This window comes from Sardina pilchardus, chromosome 8, assembly GCF_963854185.1.
Source record: "Sardina pilchardus chromosome 8, fSarPil1.1, whole genome shotgun sequence".
NCBI classification, from domain to species: domain Eukaryota; kingdom Metazoa; phylum Chordata; class Actinopteri; order Clupeiformes; family Clupeidae; genus Sardina; species Sardina pilchardus.
The window spans coordinates 721574-747286 of record NC_085001.1 but is presented as its reverse complement, the minus strand read 5'-3'; the positions used below and the strand labels follow the sequence as shown (position 1 = coordinate 747286).

Genomic DNA, 25713 nt, shown 5'->3' with positions numbered 1-25713 from the left:
GCTTACTAAACGCCATGTTTTAAACCTTTAACAGGAACAGAAGCTTAATAAACGCCATGTTTTAAACCTTTAACAGGAACAAAAGCTTCATAAACGCCATGTTTTAAACCTTTAATAGGAACAAAAGCTTAATAAACGCCATGTTTAAAACCTTTAACAGGAACAGAAGCTTAATAAACGCCATGTTTAAAACCTTTAACAGGAACAAAAGCTTCATAAACGCCATGTTTTTAACCTTTAACAGGAACAAAAGCTTCATAAACGCCATGTTTTAAACCTTTAACAGGAACAAAAGCTTAATAAACACCATGTTTTAACACCATGTTCGACCCAACACCTCACACCTAGTTTAGTCATGTTCGACCCAACACCCCACACCTAGTTTAGTCATGTTCGACCCAACACTCTAACCTAGTTTAGTCATGTTCGACCCAACACCTCACACCTAGTTTAGTCATGTTCGACCCAACACCCCACACCTAGTTTAGTCATGTTCGACCCAACACCCTAACCTAGTTTAGTCATGTTCGACCCAACACCCCACACCTAGTTTAGTCATGTTCGACCCAACACCCCACACCTAGTTTAGTCATGTTAGACCCAACACCCCACACCTAGTTTAGTCATGTTCGACCCAACACCCCACACCTAGTTTAGTCATGTTAGACCCAACACCCCACACCTAGTTTAGTTAGTACAGTAGTTTAGTCATGTTCGACCCAACACCCCACACCTAGTTTAGTCATGTTCGACCCAACACCCCAGACCTAGTTTAGTCATGTTCGACCCAACACCCCACACCTAGTTTAGTCATGTTAGACCCTACACCCCACACCTAGTTTAGTTAGTACAGTAGTGTTGTAGTCATGTTAGACCCAACACCCCACACCTAGTTTAGTCATGTTAGACCCTACACCCCACACCTAGTTTAGTTAGTACAGTAGTTTAGTCATGTTCGACCCAACACCCCACACCTAGTTTAGTCATGTTAGACCCAACACCCTAACCTAGTTTAGTCATGTTCGACCCTACACCCCAGACCTAGTTTAGTTAGTACAGTAGTTTTGTAGTCATGTTAGACCCAACACCCCACACCTAGTTTAGTTAGTACAGTAGTTTTGTAGTTATGTTAGACCCAACACCCCACCCCTAGTTTAGTTAGTACAGTAGTGTTGTAGTCATGTTAGACCCAACACCCCACACCTAGTTTAGTTAGTACAGTAGTTTTGTAGTTATGTTAGACCCAACACCCCACCCCTAGTTTAGTTAGTACAGTAGTGTTGTAGTCATGTTAGACCCAACACCCCACACCTAGTTTAGTTAGTACAGTAGTTTTGTAGTCATGTTAGACCCAACACCCCACACCTAGTTTAGTTAGTACAGTAGTGTTGTAGTCATGTTAGACCCAACACCCCACACCTAGTTTAGTTAGTACAGTAGTTTTGTAGTCATGTTAGACCCAACACCCCACACCTAGTTTAGTTAGTACAGTAGTGTTGTAGTCATGTTAGACCCAACACCCCACACCTAGTTTAGTCATGTTCGACCCTACACCCCACACCTAGTTTAGTTAGTACAGTAGTGTTGTAGTCATGTTCGACCCAACACCTCACACCTGGTTTAGTTAGTACAGTAGTTTTGTAGTCATGTTCGACCCAACACCCCACACCTAGTTTAGTTAGTACAGTAGTTTTGTAGTCATGTTCGACCCAACACCTCACACCTAGTTTAGTTAGTACAGTAGTTTTGTAGTCATGTTAGACCCAACACCCCACACCTAGTTTAGTTAGTACAGTAGTTTTGTAGTCATGTTAGACCCAACACCCCACACCTAGTTTAGTTAGTACAGTAGTGTTGTAGTCATGTTCGACCCAACACCCCACACCTAGTTTAGTTAGTACAGTAGTTTTGTAGTCATGTTCGACCCTACACCCCACACCTAGTTTAGTCATGTTCGACCCAACACCCCACACCTAGTTTAGTTAGTACAGTAGTGTTGTAGTCATGTTAGACCCTACACCCCACACCTAGTTTAGTCATGTTCGACCCAACACCCCACCCCTAGTTTAGTCATGTTCGACCCAACACCCCACACCTAGTTTAGTCATGTTCGACCCTACACCCCACACCTAGTTTAGTCATGTTAGACCCAACACCCCACACCTAGTTTAGTCATGTTAGACCCAACACCCTAACCTAGTTTAGTCATGTTCGACCCAACACCCCACACCTAGTTTAGTCATGTTCGACCCAACACCCCACACCTAGTTTAGTCATGTTAGACCCAACACCCCACACCTAGTTTAGTCATGTTAGACCCAACACCCCACACCTAGTTTAGTCATGTTAGACCCAACACCCTAACCTAGTTTAGTCATGTTCGACCCAACACCCCACACCTAGTTTGGTTAGTACAGTAGTTTTGTAGTCTGACAGCAACAGAAAGAAGAATGTAGAAATCGTTGAGTATTTTGTGCAAGAAACCCCGGAAATTCTCCCATATTTTCAGTACTCACTGCTGACAGCTATGTGCCAAAATTTATTTAAGAGTCATTGCACGAGAAAACCAGGAAAACAAAAAATCCCTCAGGGCAAATGACTCTTAAATTGAACTGAACTGAGCTAAACGTAACTGCTGCAGCTGAACTGTCTGGATTCACTCCACCTGAATGGAATGGAATGGAGTGAAACTGACTGCATTTGTGTGTGAAGGTGAGCTGCTGGGAGATGTGCTGGCCATCATGAACGACCCCGAGGGGCTTCAGCGGCTGGTGCACCTCCCCCGGGGGTCCGCGGAGAAGGAGCTGATGGGCCTGCTGCCCCTCTACTACGTCTACCACTACATGGAGATGGGCCGCCACTGGGCCAGCCTCGGCCCGCAGGCCGCCCACATCAAGGCCGACCTCAAGCACAGGATGAAGGAGGGTGAGCCTGCCTAGCCAACACCACTGTGGTAACCAGTAACCAGCCAACACCACTGTGGTAACCAGTAACCAGCCAACACGGCTTTGATAGCCAGTAACCAGCCAACGCGTCTGTGGTAACCAGTAACCAGCCAACACGGCTTTGATAGCCAGTAACCAGCCAACGCGTCTGTGGTAACGATAACTATAACGATATATTGTTCTCGCAAGTCTGGGAGATTCAGGGGAGTTAGTGGAGAAGTGGTAAAACCAATACATGGCTGTACTTTCTGAAGCTGGAGCTTCTACATCTCTGCTGAAACATTTTCATATTGTGTGTGTTGTGTTTGTCCAGGCCTCATCAGCATCATGTCCTTTAGGACGAGAGTGACCGATGCCTTCAGCATGTGGAAGAACAGAGAAGCAAGCACATGGTAACCATGTGGCAGCACGAATAATAACCATGTGGCTAGTGCTGCCAACAGCACGAATAATAACCATGTGGCTAGTGCTGCCAACAGCACGAATAATAACCATGTGGCTAGTGCTGCCAACAGCACGAATAATAACCATGTGGCTAGTGCTGCCAACAGCACGAATAATAACCATGTGGCTAGTGCTGCCAACAGCACGAATAATAATCATGTGGCTAGTGCTGCCAACAACACGAATAATAACCATGTGGCTAGTGCTGCCAACAGCAGGAATAATAACCATGTGGCTAGTGCTGCCAACAGCACGAATAATAACCATGTGGCTAGTGCTGCCAACAGCACGAATAATAAACATGTGGCTAGTGCTGCCAACAGCACGAATAATAACCATGTGGATAGTGCTGCCAACAGCACTTCATGATAACCATGTGGCTAGTGCTGCCAACAGCACGAATAATAACCATGTGGCTAGTGCTGCCAACAGCACGAATAATAACCATGTGGCTAGTGCTGCCAACAGCACTTCATGATAACCATGTGGCTAGTGCTGCCAACAGCACGAATAATAACCATGTGGCTAGTGCTGCCAACAGCACGAATAATAACCATGTGGCTAGTGCTGCCAACAGCACGAATAACAACCATGTGGCTAGCGCTGCCAACAGCACGAATAATAGACATGTGGCTAGTGCTGCCAACAGCACTTTATGATAACCATGTGGCTAGTGCTGCCAACAGCACGAATAATAACCATGTGGCTAGTGCTGCCAACAGCACGAATAATAACCATGTGGCTAGTGCTGCCAACAGCACGAATAACAACCATGTGGCTAGTGCTGCCAACAGCACGAATAATAACCATGTGGCTAGTGCTGCCAACAGCACGAATAATAACCATGTGGCTAGTGTTGCCAACAGCACGAATAATAACCATGTGGCTAGTGCTGCCAACAGCACGAATAATAAACATGTGGCTAGTGCTGCCAACAGCACGAATAATAACCATGTGGCTAGTGCTGCCAACAGCACGAATAACAACCATGTGGCTAGTGCTGCCAACAGCACGAATAACAACCATGTGGCTAGTGCTGCCAACAGCACTTCATGATAATCATGTGGCTAGTGCTGCCAACAGCACGAATAATAACCATGTGGCTAGTGCTGCCAACAGCACGAATAATAACCATGTGGCTAGTGCTGCCAACAGCACGAATAATAACCATGTGGCTAGTGCTGCCAACAGCACGAATAATAACCATGTGGCTAGTGCTGCCAACAGCACGAATAATAACCATGTGGCTAGTGCTGCCAACAGCACGAATAATAATCATGTGGCTAGTGCTGCCAACAACACGAATAATAACCATGTGGCTAGTGCTGCCAACAGCAGGAATAATAACCATGTGGCTAGTGCTGCCAACAGCACGAATAATAACCATGTGGCTAGTGCTGCCAACAGCACGAATAATAAACATGTGGCTAGTGCTGCCAACAGCACGAATAATAACCATGTGGATAGTGCTGCCAACAGCACTTCATGATAACCATGTGGCTAGTGCTGCCAACAGCACGAATAATAACCATGTGGCTAGTGCTGCCAACAGCACGAATAATAACCATGTGGCTAGTGCTGCCAACAGCACTTCATGATAACCATGTGGCTAGTGCTGCCAACAGCACGAATAATAACCATGTGGCTAGTGCTGCCAACAGCACGAATAACAACCATGTGGCTAGCGCTGCCAACAGCACGAATAATAGACATGTGGCTAGTGCTGCCAACAGCACTTTATGATAACCATGTGGCTAGTGCTGCCAACAGCACGAATAATAACCATGTGGCTAGTGCTGCCAACAGCACGAATAATAACCATGTGGCTAGTGCTGCCAACAGCACGAATAACAACCATGTGGCTAGTGCTGCCAACAGCACGAATAATAACCATGTGGCTAGTGCTGCCAACAGCACGAATAATAACCATGTGGCTAGTGTTGCCAACAGCACGAATAATAACCATGTGGCTAGTGCTGCCAACAGCACGAATAATAACCATGTGGATAGTGCTGCCAACAGCACGAATAATAACCATGTGGCTAGTGCTGCCAACAGCACGAATAACAACCATGTGGCTAGCGCTGCCAACAGCACGAATAATAGACATGTGGCTAGTGCTGCCAACAGCACTTTATGATAACCATGTGGCTAGTGCTGCCAACAGCACGAATAATAACCATGTGGCTAGTGCTGCCAACAGCACGAATAATAACCATGTGGCTAGTGCTGCCAACAGCACGAATAACAACCATGTGGCTAGTGCTGCCAACAGCACGAATAATAACCATGTGGCTAGTGCTGCCAACAGCACGAATAATAACCATGTGGCTAGTGTTGCCAACAGCACGAATAATAACCATGTGGCTAGTGCTGCCAACAGCACGAATAATAAACATGTGGCTAGTGCTGCCAACAGCACGAATAATAACCATGTGGCTAGTGCTGCCAACAGCACGAATAACAACCATGTGGCTAGTGCTGCCAACAGCACGAATAACAACCATGTGGCTAGTGCTGCCAACAGCACTTCATGATAATCATGTGGCTAGTGCTGCCAACAGCACGAATAATAATCATGTGGCTAGTGCTGCCAACAGCACGAATAACAACCATGTGGCTAGTGCTGCCAACAGCACGAATAATAACCATGCTTTAATCCAAATCGACTCTCATCTATGTAAACTGATGCTTTAATCCAAATTGATTCTCATCTATGTAAACAGATGCTTTAATCCAAATCGACTCTCATCTATGTAAACTGATGCTTTAATCCAAATTGATTCTCATCTATGTAAACTGATGCTTTAATCCAAATCGAGTCTCATCTATGTAAACTGATGCTTTAATCCAAATCGAGTCTCATCTATGAACCCTGTTTCCCAGGCTGACCGCTCTCATCTATGTACCCTGTTTTCAGGCTGACCGCTCTCATGGTCAAGACTCTGGCAGAGGTCAACAAGTACACTGCTGTGGACGGCAAAGACGTGTCCAAGTGCATCTACTGGCTGATCAACAGCTGTCAGAAAGGAGACGGGTCGTTCCTAGAGACATCCAACTACAAGCCCACTAAACTCATGGTAATTGCCACAGGTCATGTGTTGTTGTCATGGTAATTGCCACAGGTCGTGTGTTGTTGTCATGGTAATTGCCACAGGTCGTGTGTTGTTGTCATGGTAATCGCCACAGGTCGTGTGTTGTTGTCATGGTAATCGCCACAGGTCGTGTGTTGTTGTCATGGTAATCGCCACAGGTCGTGTGTTGTTGTCATGGTAATTGCCACAGGTCATGTGTTGTTTATTTTTTCAAGGGAGCCCATGGTAGTGCAAATAACACTGTGTGAAGTTGTTCAAGTCTAAATCAGCCGCTGTGGTGTTTGGTTCTCTCTTATTCTCCATGTATTTGTCCTCGTGGTGTTGAGGTTTCTGTGTGTTGCAGTGCTGCACACGCAGCATGTCTTTGACCGGTGTGTGTGTGTGTGTGTGTGTGTGTGTGTGTGTGTACGTGTGTGTGTGTGTGTGTGTGTGTGTGTGTGTGTGTGTGTGTGTGTGTGTGTGTGTGTGTGTGTGTGCGTGCGTGCGTGCGTGCGTGCGTGCGTGCGTGCGTGCGTGCGTGCGTGTGTGTGTGTGTGTGTGTTGCAGGGTGCTGGAGCTGACACCACAGAACAGGCTGCTTACCTCACGTCCTTCGTCGTCATCGGAATCAAGAACGCCATGGAGGAGGTGCCAGAATGTAACCTCGAGGTAGCCATGGAAACTGAAAACATTTCATATTTTAATTTTTGTTTTTTTATTGGGTTTTCCCTGGTCAGGGAATCACATCATATACATTCATGTAGAGAGGGAAAAAAACAACAATACTTTAAATAACAAAAAATGTTTTAATGGTTGAAATAGTGGAATTGGATCTCATCAGCCATCTCACCAGTAAATACAATAAATAGATACATGTATACAAGCACATTCTTACATGCCTATAGTAATGCGCACACAATCACATGCAATACTTACAGCTGAAAACATCTCATGATTATGAAAAAAAAAAAATCAGCATCAACCCATAAATGCCCATATCATCAGATGCCCATCTGGATAACTGAGTAATAACCAAGCAAATCCATACAATAGCCATACAATCAGTATCACCACTGATGTTGTCAATGAGAGATTAGTTTGCCAGCGCAGACAGTGTATCCCTTTATCAAGCGCTGAACTGTTCCTGTTGTTGTGTCCAGACAGTGTATTTCTCTCTCCAGCACTGAACTGGTCCTGTTGTTGTGTCCTGTTCTGAGCAGTTGTACAGGGAGTCTCTGCGGAAGGCGGAGCGCTTCCTGTTTGAGCGTGTGCGCGCCGGGCAGCTCAAGAGTGTGTACGTGCGGGCGGTGACGGCCTACGCCCTCAGCCTCCTGGACAGCAGCAGCATCCCCTCCGTCATGCTCTACGACCAGCTGCAGAGAGACGCCAGTGTCAAAGGTCAGCCCTGCAGCAGCCAGGCCACGGCCATCTTGTGTTTATTCCAGCCAGGCCACGGCCATCTTGTGTTTATTCCAGCCAGGCCACGGCCATCTTGTGTTTATTCCAGCTAGGCCACGGCCATCTTGTGTTTATTCCAGCCCTGCAGCAGCCAGGCCACGGCCATCTTGTGTTTATTCCAGACCTGCAGCAGCTAGGCCACGGCCATCTTGTTTTTATTCCAGACCTGCAGCAGCTAGGCCACGGCCATCTTGTGTTTATTCCAGACCTGCAGCAGCTAGGCCACGGCCATCTTGTTTTTATTCCAGACCTGCAGCAGCCAGGCCACGGCCATCTTGTGTTTATTCCAGCCAGGCCACGGCCATCTTGTTTTTATTCCTGCCTTTATTGGGAAGACAAGCACCATCTTGTGTTTATTCCAGCTAGGCCACGGCCATCTTGTGTTTATTCCAGCCTTTATTGGGAAGACAAGCACCATCTCGTGTTTATTCTAGCCTTTATTGGGAAGACAAGCGCCATCTTGTGTTTATTCCAGCTAGGCCACGGCCATCTTGTGTTTATTCCAGCCTTTATTGGGAAGACAAGCACCATCTTGTGTTTATTCCAGCTAGGCCACGGCCATCTTGTGTTTATTCTAGCCTTTATTGGGAAGACAAGCGCCATCTTGTGTTTATTCTAGTCTTTATTGGGAAGACAAGCACCATATTGTGTTTATTCTAGCCTTTATTGGGAAGACAAGCGCCATCTTGTGTTTATTCTAGTCTTTATTGGGAAGACAAGCACCATCTTGTGTTTATTCTAGTCTTTATTGGGGAGACAAGCACCATCTTGTGTTTATTCTAGCCTTTATTGGGAAGACAAGCGCCATCTTGTGTTTATTCTAGTCTTTATTGGGAAGACAAGCGCCATCTTGTGTTTATTCTAGCCTTTATTGGGTGTGTTTATGTGTGTGTGGTGTGTGTCCTGTCTCTGTGTGTGTTGACGTGTGTGTTGACGTGTGTGTGTGTGGTGTGCGTGTGTCCTGCAGGTAACCCTCCTGTGGTGCGCTTCTGGCAGGAGGCGTCTGCGCCGGTGAACCCCCTGAGGCCCCACAAGACGTCGGCCCAGACGGTGGAGACGACGGTGTACGTGCTGCTCACCGCGCTGCTGAAGGGCCACGCCGCGCAGGCCAAGCCCGTCCTCACCTGGCTCACCCAGGACCAGCGCCACGGGGGCGGATTCTACTCCACGCAGGTAGGCAGCCAGCCAATCACAACCCACCGCCACACTCAACTGACCAGTTAGAGGCTACGGGGGCGGGATCTACTCCACACAGAACAAGCAGAAAATAACAACTCCTAAAGCTGTACTATCATGTCCACGACCATGGCAACCATGGCAACCACGACCATGGCAACCTGACAGGCACAACAAGAAAGTGGACATTCCCACTCCCCCTCCGGACAATTGCATTCCTACCCGTATAGTCTATTTATTTGCATTCCTACCCGTATTGTCTATTTATTTGCAAAGGGATAAACTGTATTTATTATTATACTGTACATAGCCTTATACTACTGTCCTTCATTGTGTTCTTACATATACATACTCTGTATGTTTATTCTTTATATGCTATTTGTTGTTGAGTGTTGCCAGAGTCAAACTCCTTGTTTGTAAACGCAAACCTGCCAATGAAGCTGATTCTGATTATGGTAGCAAGCCACTGCCGGCCAATCGGAATCTATCGCCACACTCAGGTGACCATTTAGAGGCAGGTTACCAATCACTGTCAGGCAGGAAGTCCACACTAACTGTGTTGGTGACAGGACACTAACTCTGTGTTGTTTATAGGACACTAACTCTGTGTTGGTGACAGGACACTAACTATGTGTTGGTGACAGGACACTATGCACTAACTCTGTGTTGTTGACAGGACACTATGCACTAACTCTGTGTTGTTGACAGGACACTATGCACTAACTCTGTGTTGTTGACAGTGCACTAACTCTGTGTTGTTGACAGTGCACTAACTCTGTGTTGTTGACAGGACACTATGCACTAACTCTGTGTTGTTGACAGTGCACTAACTCTGTGTTGTTGACAGTGCACTAACTCTGTGTTGTTGACAGGACACTATGCACTAACTCTGTGTTGTTGACAGGACACTAACTCTGTGTTGTTTATAGGACACTATGCACTAACTCTGTGTTGTTGACAGACAGGACACTATGCACTAACTCTGTGTTGTTGACGGACAGGACACTATGCACTAACTCTGTGTTGTTGACAGGACACTATGCACTAACTCTGTGTTGTTGACAGGACACTATGCACTAACTCTGTGTTGTTGACAGGACACTAACTCTGTGTTGTTGACAGGACACTATGCACTAACTCTGTGTTGTTGACAGACAGGACACTATGCACTAACTCTGTGTTGTTGACGGACAGGACACTATGCACTAACTCTGTGTTGGTGACAGGACACTATGCACTAACTCTGTGTTGTTGACAGGACACTAACTCTGTGTTGTTGACAGGACACTAACTCTGTGGTGTTGACAGGACACTAACTCTGTGTTGTTGACAGGACACTATGCACTAACTCTGTGGTGTTGACAGGACACTAACTCTGTGGTGTTGACAGGACACTAACTCTGTGTTGTTGACAGGACACTATGCACTAACTCTGTGTTGTTGACAGGACACTATGCACTAACTCTGTGGTGTTGACAGGACACTAACTCTGTGTTGTTGACAGGACACTATGCACTAACTCTGTGTTGTTGACAGGACACTATGCACTAACTCTGTGGTGTTGACAGGACACTAACTCTGTGTTGTTGACAGGACACTATGCACTAACTCTGTGTTGTTGACAGGACACTATGCACTAACTCTGTGTTGTTGACAGACAGGACACTACAGTATGCACTAACTCTGTGTTGTTGACAGGACACTATGCACTAACTCTGTGTTGGTGACAGGACACTAACTCTGTGTTGTTGACAGGACACTATGCACTAACTCTGTATTGTTGACAGGACACTATTCTCACCCTGGAGGCCTTGGCCAAGTACAGCATCATGACCAAAGATGCTGTTCTGAACATGGGCATCAAGGCCGCGTACAGGACCAAAGGAGACCTGGATTTCATCATGCTCACAGACAGCAGGCCTCTGGGCAAGCCCATCCTAGTGAGTAAACTCTACCTCTCATTTAGCAGACTCTTCAGGCTAAAGCCCATCCTAGTGAGTAAACTCTTAATTTAGCAGACTCTTCAGGCTTTAACAAACTCTTCATTTAGCAGACTCTTCAGGCTAAAGCCCATCCTAGTGAGTAAACTCTACCTCTCATTTAGCAGACTCTTCAGGCTTTAACAAACTCTTCATTTAGCAGACTCTTTAATCTAAAGCCACAATGTCATTATTATGTCATTCAAATGTTTATCACACATCACATATTTAAAACATTCAGCCATAAAAGTGATTTTTTCTTATACCACAACCTTAAAGTTCTTTGTCATATATCACTTAGAAGTTTAAAGCATAATTCCAGATTGATTTCAATCCAGGGTCTATTTCACCATGATAACGAGTTGAACACACCCTCGAGAGTGAGATTACGGAAGGAGTAACGAGTTGAACACACCCTCGAGAGTGAGATTACGGAAGGAGTGCCGAGTTTGACCGGCTTCAGTGCCTCCAGCCTAAAGGCTAACAGTGGAGGTGCTGAGGGCAGGCTGCATGTGTGTGTGTGTGTGTGTGTGTGTGTGTGTGTGTGTGTGTGTGTGTGTGTATTGGTTTGTGTACAGGTGTCTGGTGGGGACTCATGTCTGTGTGTAAACTAACACTAATCATGTCTGTTCAGGTGACAAAAAATGATGACATCATCCTCTCCACAGGACTCAGCACTGGAGTATCTGTGGCCAACGTGAGTGCCGCCATTTAGATATACCGCAGATACAACACACCAATCAGTGAATAGAGTGCCGCCATTTAAATACACCACAGATACAACACACCATCAGTGTATAGAACACACATCACAGAACACACCAATCAGTGAATAGAGTGCCCGCCATTTAAATACACCGCAGATACAACACACCAATCAGTGAATAGAGTGCCGCCATTTAAATACACTGCAGACACAACACACCAATCAGTCTATAGAACACACCATAGAACCCACCAATCAGTGTATAGAAAACACCATAGAACGCACCAATCAGTGTATTGAACACACCATAGAACACACCAATCAGTGTATAGAACACACCATAGAACACACCAGAGCCATATAAAGAGAGAGTTGCGACAACCCGGGTACAGAAAATTCGGTTGGTGACAGTGTATAGAACACACCATAGAACACACCAATCAGCGTATAGAACACACCATAGAACGCACCAATCAGTGTATTGAACACACCATAGAACACACCAATCAGCATATAGAGCACACCAATCAGTAGATAGAACACACCAGTCAGTGGTTAGAACACACCATAGAACACACCAATCAGCATATAGAACACACCAATCAGTAGATAGAACACACCATAGAACACACCAATCAGTGGTTAGAACACACCATAGAACGCACCAATCAGTGTATAGAACACACCATAGAACACACCAATCAGCGCATAGAACACACCATGGAACACACCAATCAGTTGTTAGAACACACCATAGAACACACCATAGAACACACCAATCAGTAGATAGAACACACCATAGAACACACCAATCAGTAGGTAGAACATATCATAGAACACATCAATCAGTAGATAGAACACACCATAGAACACACCAATCAGTGGTTAGAACACACCAATCAGTACATAGAACACACCATAGAACACATCAATCAGTAGATAGAACACACCATAGAACACATCAATCAGTAGATAGAACATACCATAGAACACACCAATCAGTGGTTAGAACACGCCAATCAGTCCATAGCACACACCATAGAACACACCAATCAGTAGATAGAACACACCATAGAACACACCAATCAGCGCATAGAACACACCAATCAGTAGATAGGACACACCATAGAACACACCAATCAGCGTATAGAACACACCATAGAACGCACCATTTAGCGTATAGAACACACCATAGAACGCCCCAATTAGCGTATAGAATACACCATAGAACACACCAATCAGTGGTTAGAACACACCATAGAACACACCAATCAGTGGTTAGAACACACCATAGAACACACCAATCAAAAAACGGCACCGGAAACAAGCCCCTTGAAACGCCATGTTGAAGCCTGAAAAAATCGTTCAATTTTGGCATTTTTCACTAGCCTAGCATTCCCATTGAAATGAATGGGGGCGGGACTTGTTCACTTTCTCCAGTTCTTATAATACCTCCATGGTTCTAACATATACTGCACACATGTTCTAGTTGACCGTGTCTCTCACAGTTCTAACATGTTCTACTTGAATGTGTCTCTCACAGTTCTAACATATACTGTACAGCACGCATGATCTACTTGACTTGTCTTCTGCTCTGCTTCTCTACAGCTGAAAACAGTCTATTATAAGATGGCCGACGACAGTGAGGACTGCCACTTTGACATCTCCATTGACATTAAGCCACGCAAGCCAGCCTCCACTAGTAGGTCTCCTGATGTGCTCTGTGTCCTTGTGCTGGTATGAGATAGATACTGTATATAGATAGATAGATAAATAGAAAGATAGATAGATAGATGGATACTTTATTGATCCCCAAGGGGAAATTCAAGATACATTGTAGCCCACACTAACCCCTGCGCCCATGTGTGTGTGTGTGTGTGTGTGTGTGTGTGTGTGTTGGTATGAGATACACTTTAGCCCACGCTAACCCCTGCGCCCTTGTGTGTGTGTGTGTGTGTGTGTGTGTGTGTGTGTGTGTGTGTTGGTATGAGATACACTTTAGCCCACGCTAACCCCTGCGCCCTTGTGTGTGTGTGTGTGTGTGTGTGTGTGTGTGTGTCTGTGTGTGTGTGTGTGTGTGTGTGTGTGTGTGTGTGTGTGTGTGTGTATGAGATACACTTTAGCCCACACTAACCCCTGCACCCTTGTGCGTGTGTGTGTGTGTGTGTGTGTGTGTGTGTCTGTTTGTGTGTGTGTGTGTGTGTGTGTGTGTGTGTGTGTGTGTGTGTGTGTGTTGGTATGAGATACACTTTAGCCCACACTAACCCCTGCACCCTTGTGCGTGTGTGTGTGTGTGTGTGTGTGTGTGTGTGTGTGTGTGTCTATGTGTCTGTGTGTGTGTGTGTGTGTGTGTATGAGATACACTTTAGCCCACACTAACCCCTGCGCCCGTGTGTGTGTGTGTGTGTGTGTGTGTGTGTGTGTGTGTGTGTGTGTGTCTGTGTGTGTGTGTGTGTGTATGTGTGTGTATGTGAGATACGCTGTAGCCCACACTAACCCCTGCGCCCTTGTGTGTGTGTGTGTGTGTGTGTGTGTGTGTCTGTGTGTGTGTGAGATACGCTGTAGCCCACACTAACCCCTGCGCCCTTGTGTGGGTGGGTGTGTGTGTGTGTGTGTGTGTGTGTGTGTGTGTGTGTATGAGATACGCTGTAGCCCATACTAACCCCTGCACTTCTGATCACAGACTACATGGAGCAGTCACCACGCATCATCGCCTGCGCCAGGTGAGTCCCTCTTCCTCTTCCTCACCTGTCAACAGGTCATCAGAGCTCCTCATCCTCACCTGGTCAACAGGTCATTAGAGCTCTGGGCCCTCACCTGGTCAACAGGTCATTAGTGTTCCTCATCCTCACCTGGTCAACAGGTCATCAGAGCTCTGGGCCCTCACCTGGTCAACAGGTCATCAGAGCTCTGGGCCCTCACCTGGTCAACAGGTCATCAGAGCTCTGGGCATAGGGCAGGGGACGGCATCAGAGGTGTCGGATGTTAGTGAGCTCACAGATGTAGGGAGCTGATGGATGAGTTGTGTCGGATGTTAGTGAGCTCACAGATGTAGGGAGCTGATGGATGAGTTGTGTCGGATGTTAGTGAGCTCACAGATGTAGGGAGCTGATGGATGAGTTGTGTCGGATGTTAGTGAGCTCACAGATGTAGGGAGCTGATGGATGAGTTGTGTCGGATGTTAGTGAGCTCACAGATGTAGGGAGCTGATGGATGAGTTGTGTCGGATGTTAGTGAGCTCACAGATGTAGGGAGCTGATGGATGAGTTGTGTCGGATGTTAGTGAGCTCACAGATGTAGGGAGCTGATGGATGAGTTGTGTCGGATGTTAGTGAGCTCACAGATGTAGGGAGCTGATGGATGAGTTGTGTCGGATGTTAGTGAGCTCACAGATGTAGGGAGCTGATGGATGAGTTGTAGACCCCTGAGAGGAACCGGCTGCTGCATTACATGACACCACTAGAGCAGTGGCAAGTGTCAGAGTTGGGTTAGTGGAAGTGTGGAGTGTTTCTTGGGATAGGCCCGTCCATACTAGGCCTACTTCTGTGTCTGCTGTGCGTGTGCGTGCGCATGTGCGTGGGTGTGTTTAATGCGTGTGTGTGTGTGTGTGTGTGTGGTGGACAGGTATAAACCATTGGAGAATGAGGTGTACACTGAAGCCAGTCACACTGTCATGGAGATCCAACTGCCAACGGGAATAAACCCCCTACAGGAGGACCTGGACATGGTGAGAGAGACATACCACACACACACACACACACACACACACACACACACACACTGACATAGATACACACTCACTCTCAAGCAGAAATGAATTAGATATGTATCACCTCTGTCCAAACCTTCCGTTTTAAGTAAATCCTCAAAAATCTACTTTGAATAAATACCAAATTTAGTGTGTAAGCAGCTGTCAAAATGTAACGTAACTTCAACGTAAGTTAAACGTCTGGCAACTACCTCTCCCCCACAGATGCAGAACGGCCTCGAGACGCTCATCTCCAACTATGAGATTGACGGAGACAAAGTCCTCATCCAGCTGGACTCGGTACTCGTCCATTCTTCACTGACATCACACTTTTTGCCTGATCGCAAACGTTAGACCCTTTCTGCAGAATTAAAACTCTACACACATGCACTTGAACTCACATCTGTGCCAAAATGAAGCACTGAAATCAAAACTTTGCAATCCTTTCCAAAAATGGAATTCTTGCAACAAAATGATACACTCCATTGCACCATTTCAATTACTCTTTAAAATCAGCAACAGCACACTGATGTTCAATCAGGGTGTTCAGTAATGGTTCCTCTGGTGTTCATTAATGGTTCCTCTCTTCAGTAAAGGTTCCTCTCGTGTTTAGCAATGGTTCCTCATGTCCTCAGCCTGGGTGCACTCTACAGTAATGGTTCCTCTGGTGTTTAGTAATGGTGCATCTCTTCAGTAATGGTTCCTCTGGTGTTCAGTAATAGTTCCTCTCTTCAGTAATGGTTCCTGTTGTGTTCAGTAATAGTTCCCCTCTTCAGTAATGGTTCCTGTTGTGTTCAGTAATGGTTCCTCTCGTGTTTGGTAAAGGTTCCTCTCTTCAGTAATGGTTCCTCTTCAGTAATGGTTCCTCTGGTGTTCAGTAAAGGTTCCTCTGATGTTCAGTAATGGTTCCTCTGGTGTTCAGTAAAGGTTCCTCTGGTGTTCAGTAATGGTTCCTCTGGTGTTCAGTAAAGGTCTGACTGTGACTCCTCTCAGGTGCCCTCGGCCGGACCGTACTGCGTGGGATTCCGCGTCCAGGAGCTCTTCAACACGGGCATGACCAGCGGCTCCCTGTTCAAAGTGTACGAGTATCACGACCCAGGTAGCTATGCCAACCAGGCCAATATACCCAGGTGTGCCAACCAGGCAAATATACCCAGGTAGCTATGCCAACCAGGCCAATATACCCAGGTAGCTATGCCAACCAGGCCAATATACCCAGGTAGCTATGCCAACCAGGCCAATATACCCAGGTAGCTATGCCAACCAGGCAAATATACCCAGGTAGCTATGCCAACCAGGCAAATATACCCAGGTATGCCAACCAGGCCAATATACCCAGGTATGCCAACCAGGCCAATATACCCAGGTATGCCAACCAGGCCCATATACCCAGGTGTGCCAACCAGGCCCATATACCCAGGTGTGCCAACCAGGCCCATATACCCAGGTATGCCCATGTGTGCCTGTGTTGGGGTACACGAGGGGTCAGGCTGTGGTCAGGAGGGTTATTCAGCCTGTGAAGTGGAGCGCTTAGCCAATGAGATTAAAACGGGTGGTGATGCGTTTCTCCAGGTTTACATACCTTATAAAAGGCACCTTTCCTAATCTCTGTGCCATAGATCTGATGATAACGAGCAGGATTAGCGTGGAGTTGTGCAGTATCACCTCTCCTAATCTGATGATAATGAGCAGGATTGTTGTGTAGTTGAGCAGTGTCACATCTCCTAATCTCTGATGAGCAGGATTAACATGTAGTTAATTTCTGATTAGCGTGTAGTTAATCTCTGGTGATAATGAGCAGGATTAGCGTGTAGTTAATCTCTGGTGATAATGAGCAGGATTAGCGTGTAGTTAATCTCTGGTGATAATGAGCAGGATTAGCGTGTAGTTAATCTCCGGTGATAATGTGCAGGATTAGCGTGTAGTTAATCTCTGGTGATAATGAGCAGGATTAGAGTGTAGTTGTGCAGTGACTCCCACTGTTTGCCTGTCTTTCTCCCACAGAGAGCTCCTGCTCTAAGATCTACTACTCACAGGAGCGCAAGCTACTGAGGCTGTGTGAAAAGGAACAGTGCCACTGCATGGCAGGTACACAAGCACGCACACACACATACACATACACACATACAGACACACACACAGATAAACACACACACACACATGTACATGCATACACACATGCAACATGCATTGTAGGTGTTTTCATGTCTGAAACACCTACAATATATGGTTGAGATGTAGGTGACATTATGGTGATAGACTGCGTATGTGGTCTGATGTTCTCTGTGTGTTTAGCGGAATGCTGCACCTTCAGATCCACTATGGACGCCAGCATCAGTGCTGACTCACTCCAGAAGGACGTGTGCAAGGACCGGGTCACATATGGTAGCAAGGCACATTGAACTCCTGCATGGATGCTGTTCTTACATGTGTTGTAGTTATTAAAGTTTTCTTGTTGTTCTAATCTAAAAACTGTCCTTTTCCCTTAATCAGCATTTAAGGTCATTGTTGAGGCGAATGAAGCTGAGGGAGATTTTGTGACATACAAAGCAAAAGTCCAGGATATCTTTAAAAAAGGTAAGACTGACGATACAGAGAGACCGTAGATGTGATCTAGGCTACTATCTGCCCCTATAGTCCATATATGATCTAGGTTGGTATCTGTTATGTGCCCCTATAGTCCAGATATGATCTAGGCTGGTATCTGCCCCTAGTCCAGATGATCTAGGCTGGTATGTGCCCCTAGTCTAGATGATATAGGCTGGTATCTGCCACTTGTTCAGATTTGATCTAGACTGGTATTTGCCCCTATAGTCCAGATGATCTAGGCTGGTATCTGCCCCTAGTCTAGATGATCTAGGCTGGTATTTGCCCCTTGTCCAGATGATCTAGGCTGTTATGTGCCCCTATAGTCCAGATATGATCTAGGCTGGTATGTGCCCCTAGTCCAGATGATATAGGCTGGTATGTGCCCCTAGTCCAGATGATATAGGCTGGTATGCGCTCTTCTCTCAGGGACGGAGGACGTGAAGATCGGCTCCGAGGTGGAGTTGGTGAAGAAGGCCACATGCAGCTCCACCCTGATGGAGGCGGGGCATCAGTACCTGGTGATGGGGGCGGAGATCATGCAGATACGGCAGCAGCGCTCCTACAGGTACCTACCTATATTAACACCACAGAGTGCACTATATATTAACACCACAGAGTGCACTATATATTAACACCACAGAGTGCACTATATATTAACACCACAGAGTGCACTACATATTAGCACCACAGAGTGCACTATATTAGCACCACAGAGTGCACTATATATTAACACCACAGAGTGCACTATATATTAGCACCACAGAGTGCACTATATATTAACACCACAGAGTGCACTATATATTAGCACCACAGAGTGCACTACATATTAACACCACAGAGTGCACTATTAGCACCACAGAGTGCACTATATTAACACCACAGAGTGCACTACATATTAGCACCACAGAGTGCACTATATATTAACACCACAGAGTGCACTATATATTAACACCACAGAGTGCACTACATATTAACACCACAGAGGGCACTATATATTAGCAGCACAGAGTGCACTATATATTAACACCACAGAGTGCACTACATATTAGCACCACAGAGTGCACTATATATTAGCAGCACAGAGTGCACTATATATTAACACCACAGAGTGCACTATATATTAACACCACAGAGTGCACTATTAACACCACAGAGTGCACTATATATTAACACCACAGAGTGCACTACATATTAGCACCACAGAGTGCACTATATATTAGCAGCACAGAGTGCACTATATATTAACACCACAGAGTGCACTATATATTAACACCACAGAGTGCACTATTAACACCACAGAGTGCACTATATATTAGCACCACAGAGTGCACTATATGTTAGCACCACAGAGTGCACTATATATTAACACCACAGAGTGCACTATATATTAACACCACAGAGTGCACTATTAACACCACAGAGTGCACTACATATTAGCACCACAGAGTGCACTACATATTAACACCACAGAGTGCACTATTAACACCACAGAGTGCACTACATATTAGCACCACAGAGTGCACTACATATTAACACCACAGAGTGCACTATTAACACCACAGAGTGCACTACATATTAGCACCACAGAGTGCACTACATATTAACACCACAGAGTGCACTATTAACACCACAGAGTGCACTACATATTAACACCACAGAGTGCACTATTAGCACCACAGAGTGCACTATATATTAGCACCACAGAGTGCACTATTAGCACCACAGAGTGCACTATATATTAACACCACAGAGTGCACTATTAACACCACAGAGTGCACTATATATTAACACCACAGAGTGCACTATATATTAGCACCACAGAGTGCACTATATATTAACACCACAGAGTGCACTATATATTAACACCACAGTGTGCACTATATATATTAGCACCACAGAGTGCAATATATTAACACCACAGAGTGCACTATATATTAACACCACAGAGTGCACTATATATTAGCACCACAGAGTGCACTACATATTAACACCACAGAGTGCACTATATATTAGCACCACAGAGTGCACTATTACAGCACCACAGAGTGCACTATATATTAGCACCACAGAGTGCACTATTACAGCACCACAGAGTGCACTATATATTAGCAGGGCTGCCAAGTCTCACGCTTTGAGCGTGACAGTCACGCAATTTGACCCATTCTCACACCACACGCCATACTTGACATTTCTCACGCAAAATATTTCCCCATTCAGTGCGCTATATATATTTTTTTTTTCATGATGATAAACTTTGGTCATTGCCTTGTCGTAGTTTGAGCTCTGATTGACTGACAGCAATAACCAATCCATCAGTCCTTTGTGCCTAAATCCAGAGCCCCTTTAGGGAGAGCCGGTCCACTTCCTATTAACTCCATTGTACCGGATTGTTCATGCAATCTGTTGAAATTCCGCTAGGGGCGTTGCCGAGCAAGTGATAAATGAATTGTGGTCTATGGGGCTAAGCGGCTAGAACTCGTTTTTTTCACAGTTGACAACTTCATTTCTTAATGTACATTGTCGTAGTAGCTACCTGAGTATAGGTTTTCCACTGGAAATGAAATAAAAAGTCACTCATGTCCTTTCTGCTTTTCATAGGATGGGCCGTTTTCCCTGTAACATGCTAGCATTTACCTCATGGATGCTCGCGACAATCGCGACCGATTACGACCGTCGTGAAGCTGAACCTTCTTTCAGGTCTATGGCCGTAAAGTGGTTCGCTTGTGTCACGTGACATGAAAACTTTGAAAGGGTTTTTAGGAATAACAACACATATAGAAAATTGCATTGGTCAGCTAATTGTCAAGTCAAGTTATCCTGCATCGCATGCATTAATGCAATTTCAGGAGAAAAAATTATATAAAGACAAATGTGGTACTGGGGGGTTCAGCTCCATTGCCACGCATTCATTCATCACTTGCTCGCGATCGCCCTCTAGTTGCAGTACCATGCGGAAGTATTTCGCTAGTGGTCCTTCTCCCCTTATTACACATTCTCTGCTAAATCTCACCAACCACTGAAGGCATCACGCAATATAAACCAATCAGAAGCAACGTAAGGCGGGTCTTGGTGCCTCTAACTTGTCTTTCAAACACAACAGCGCCGACTCCGACAATTAGATTTAAAACGTTCTCCTTACTAGATTTTGTTCACAGTTGATTCGCTGTTTCTCCTTGATTTTCCAAGTTAACATTAAGGCTGCTAAGTCCATCATTGCCCTATACTTGTTGCAGAGCTGTGTAACATTTATTTGCCTCTTTCTTGATAAGTTCACACTTGAAAAATCGACTCTAATCGGAGCTGCCAAATGTCACGCTTTTGAGTGTGACAGTCAAAAAAATTTTCGTCGGCAGACGAACTCTCACGCTTGCCATTTTCTGAAACTTGGCAGCCCTGTATTAGCACCACAGAGTGCACTACATATTAACACCACAGAGTGCACTATATATTAACACCACAGAGTGCACTACATATTAACACCACAGAGTGCACTACATATTAACACCACAGAGTGCACTATTAACACCACAGAGTGCACTATATATTAACACCACAGAGTGCACTATTAGCACCACAGAGTGCACTACATATTAACACCACAGAGTGCACTACATATTAACACCACAGAGTGCACTATATATTAGCACCACAGAGTGCACTATATGTTAACACCACAGAGTGCGCTACATATTAACACCACAGAGTGCAATATATTAACACCACAGAGTGCACTATATATTAGCACCACAGAGTGCACTATATGTTAGCACCACAGAGTGCACTATATTAACACCACAGAGTGCACTATATATTAACACCACAGAGTGCAATATATTAACACCACAGAGTGCACTATATATTAGCACCACAGAGTGCGCTATATATTAACACCACAGAGTGCACTATATATTAGCACCACAGAGTGCACTATATATTAGCACCACAGAGTGCACTATATATTAACACCACAGAGTGCACTATATATTAACACCACAGAGTGCACTATATATTAGCACCACAGAGTGCACTATATATTAACACCACAGAGTGCACTATATATTAACACCACAGAGTGCACTACATATTAACACCACAGAGTGCACTACATATTAGCACCACAGAGTGCACTATATATTAACACCACAGAGTGCACTACATATTAACACCACAGAGTGCACTATATATTAGCACCACAGAGTGCACTATATATTAACACCACAGAGTGCACTATATATTAGCACCACAGAGTGCACTATATATTAACACCACAGAGTGCACTACATATTAACACCACAGAGTGCACTATATATTAGCACCACAGAGTGCACTATTACAGCACCACAGAGTGCACTATATATTAACACCACAGAGTGCACTATATATTAACACCACAGAGTGCACTATTAACACCACAGAGTGCACTATATATTAACACCACAGAGTGCACTATACAGTATATTAACACCACAGAGTGCACTATATATTAACACCACAGAGTGCACTATTAACACCACAGAGTGCACTATTACAGCAGTGCTCTTACAGGTCAGTGAACACCACAGAGTGCACTATAGACTACATTGCAGCCAGTCAACAGCACAGACCAGTCAATACCAGAGGCTACACCACCAGTTACAGATCAATCAAATACCACAGCATTTACGACAGACTTCAGATCAGTGAATACCACAGGGAACCCCGACAGGCTTCAGATCAGTGGACACCACAGGGAACCCCCACACAGGTTACCTTACAGGGAAAATCATAGTGACCAGATGTCCTGAAACTAAAAGTGTGACACTTTGCGTGTGACTGTAGTGCACACCTGTTTAACGCAAACAAACAGCAAGTCAAACATTGACAATTATGCATTTAGTCCAAAAACTTAGAGGACTCTAAACACAATTAAATATTTTCAAGTAAGTGCATCATTTCTTCACACTTTCAGTCAGAAAATAGGGCCTGCACTATTCCGAAAATACGCATGCATAGTCCGTCATTTATGTCCTGAGCATTCCTCACCTATTCATCAGACATGCGTGAAAACATTTAACTCACAAGGGGAATTGATATAGCCATCGGTTATTGTGAGAATATGTTAAGTGTTTCAGTAATGACGTTATGTAGCTAGAGATATGACCATCCCACCACAGCACTGGTGGAGGAGCAGAAAGGCAGCTGTTGAATGGTAGAGAGGGTGCAGGCTCATGAGCGGCTGGACTTGTGTGCAGGTATAAGTTCCCACTGGACTCCCAGGCCCAGGTGGACATATGGCCGGACAGAGCCAGCTGTAAGGAGGCCTGCGAAAACTACCTCAGAGAGTTGGACGGCTTCACGGATAACATCCTCATCGATGGTTGCTGAGGGAACCAGTCACCTGACCAGCACAGAGCCAATGGGAGGACAGGAGGGTTGCTAAGGAGAGTGCTCACATGTGCTTGGAGACGTGCCTATGATATGCAATGTAGTGCAGTTACTGTTAGCCTGGAGACACCAATAAATAAACACATTTACAGAAACATGTTCACAGAATTGAACTTCACAAAAATAAGCGCTTGCTTTATGACCAAATGTTCAGAACTCCTTGTGTGTGGGATTAAAGAATGAGAAGTAATGGAATTCTATTGCTCAAGAACCAGCACAAATAATACAAAAAAAAGATTAAAAAGTATATTGTGTGTGTGTGTGTGGGGGGGGGGGGGGGGGGTGGAGCACTCTTTGCCAGATTGTCACGTCTTTCAGATGATCATGCTCTTTTGGATGCCATTCGGAATTCTTTGAACCGTGGTGCTACCAGCCTCATCTCCTCCAGTTCTGAACTGAACCAAGGATGCCTCATCAACAATGGGTGTTGCATAAAAAAAACAACAGTTAATGAGATGCATAACTGGGAGAATGATATGACCAGCTGTCCCATAAAACAGCAGAAACCAGCTTTTAAAATGCTAGTCAACATCTGCAGTGTAGCTTGATGCTAGTTGAATAGTTTTGTTTACTCATGGCAACAGTTGATATGGACGGAAAACTCATGCTTTTAGCCTTCTCTCCTCTGAATCGTACAGTGACACGCCCACTGCCTGTTTTTGCCACTCTGGATTTTGACTGACCTCTGCCGTATTTAGATTTTTGAGTTTGCCCTCCTTGTTAAGTCAGCCTGGCTGCCTATTCCTGAATTTGTCAAAACATGTAAAACCTAGCCTGGAGACCAGACTCTCTTCTTTGCAGAGAGTCTGGCCTAGATCCATTGGCAAACATTTATTTCCTGGTTTGTGGATGCTTGTCTGAAGTTTGAATTCATTGGAGTTCAATCACTAACGTTTGGTAATGACGTATGATAACCACGGGGGACACAATGATACCGATAGGCTTGAAACTTAAATGTAATCGCTCTTGGGAACGCCATCTACTAGCACGACCCCAGGCAGTTGGGTGGATCTGCCCAAGGTTTCTTCCTGAACAAGGGAGTTTTTCCTTGCCCCTGTTGCTCCTGGGTGTCCCTTGGTGCTCCCCAACCCCTCTTTGTATAGTATCTATTTATTTATTTTTCTTTCTAATCTATTTCTGGACACTTGAGCACAATGAATCTCATTACTTATAAATTCTATTTTATGAGTACATGACAATAAACTTGAACTTGAACTCTGTTCACTGATTGGGCGGAGATTCACTTGCCGGAGTAAACAAAGCTGAATCAAGCTATACCAGACGGAGCGGAAGTACATAGTCAGGCGGAGCCCGGCTAATTGAAACCCACTTATTGGCCTACACTCTCTGCTTCCTGAGTCTGCTCTTGGTTCCACCAGAGCCCATTTATGGAGAGCCGGTCCACTCGCTATTAACTCCATTGTACCTGCAGTTCTAGTTGCAGTTCCACTAGGGGCGATCACGAGCAAGTGATCAAACAATGGGGGTCTATGGGGCTAGACGGCTAAATTGGTCTGTTTCACCTGATTGTTATTACAGTTTTTCTCAAATGCTAAAACACAAAAGCCAATCCCCTAAACCAAATGACCAGTTGTCTAAACACATTTACTAAATCTAGCCTCAATTTTTCAATACCATAAACACATTTCACATGAAGACACAATTCACAAAACACAATCCTCCGTTCTCATAAATCTAAGCACATTTTTCCTTGCTAAAACACATGTTGCAAAACATATTCTCAAATGAAAGCTCATGTGATGCAAAATGTTTGCCACAGTCAGCAATAACTGAACACAATGAACACACCTGGCGTCATTCATTACACACAACGACTCAAAAATTAAGACACTTGTTGCTAATGCGCACAGTGACTGTGGTGTGTGTGTGTGTGTGGTGTGAATGAAGAAAATAAAAGAACTTCACACCCTGATCACATTTTCTGTTGTGTACTGTTGTGTGCAATAGATTCTGTTTTTTTAGCATTGAGTTGTGTTACAGTAGTGTACTTTTTCTGAATTTTCTGTACTAATTCATATGAAACTCACAACTCTAAATGAAGAGCTCTTCTCCAAAATGCTATAAATACATTTTATAGACATTACTGTACTGTAACAAATCATGTTACTGTTACAGTAATTGTGTGTTTCAGGTAATAAAAATGCAGTTG

General features: G+C 45.0%; 1 protein-coding gene across 4 annotated transcripts in view; it reads left to right on the top strand.

Moving 5' to 3' along the window:
* The window catches only part of c5 (complement component 5), a 52014-nt gene extending 28211 nt beyond the window's left edge, over positions 1-23803 (top strand). For all 4 annotated transcript variants that reach the window (XM_062542266.1, XM_062542267.1, XM_062542268.1 and 1 more), the window contains 18 exons: positions 2713-2925; positions 3259-3337; positions 6310-6469; positions 7031-7132; positions 7684-7861; positions 8889-9094; positions 10885-11037; positions 11711-11773; positions 13391-13484; positions 14466-14505; positions 15407-15509; positions 15756-15830; positions 16524-16629; positions 17535-17618; positions 17826-17915; positions 18024-18107; positions 18546-18684; positions 23351-23803. In XM_062542266.1, the coding sequence (XP_062398250.1) occupies positions 2713-2925; positions 3259-3337; positions 6310-6469; positions 7031-7132; positions 7684-7861; positions 8889-9094; positions 10885-11037; positions 11711-11773; positions 13391-13484; positions 14466-14505; positions 15407-15509; positions 15756-15830; positions 16524-16629; positions 17535-17618; positions 17826-17915; positions 18024-18107; positions 18546-18684; positions 23351-23483 (2102 nt within the window). In that variant the 3' untranslated portion in view covers positions 23484-23803. The remainder of the gene's footprint in view (positions 1-2712; positions 2926-3258; positions 3338-6309; positions 6470-7030; positions 7133-7683; positions 7862-8888; positions 9095-10884; positions 11038-11710; positions 11774-13390; positions 13485-14465; positions 14506-15406; positions 15510-15755; positions 15831-16523; positions 16630-17534; positions 17619-17825; positions 17916-18023; positions 18108-18545; positions 18685-23350) is intronic.
* Positions 23804-25713: the final 1910 nt, after the last annotated feature.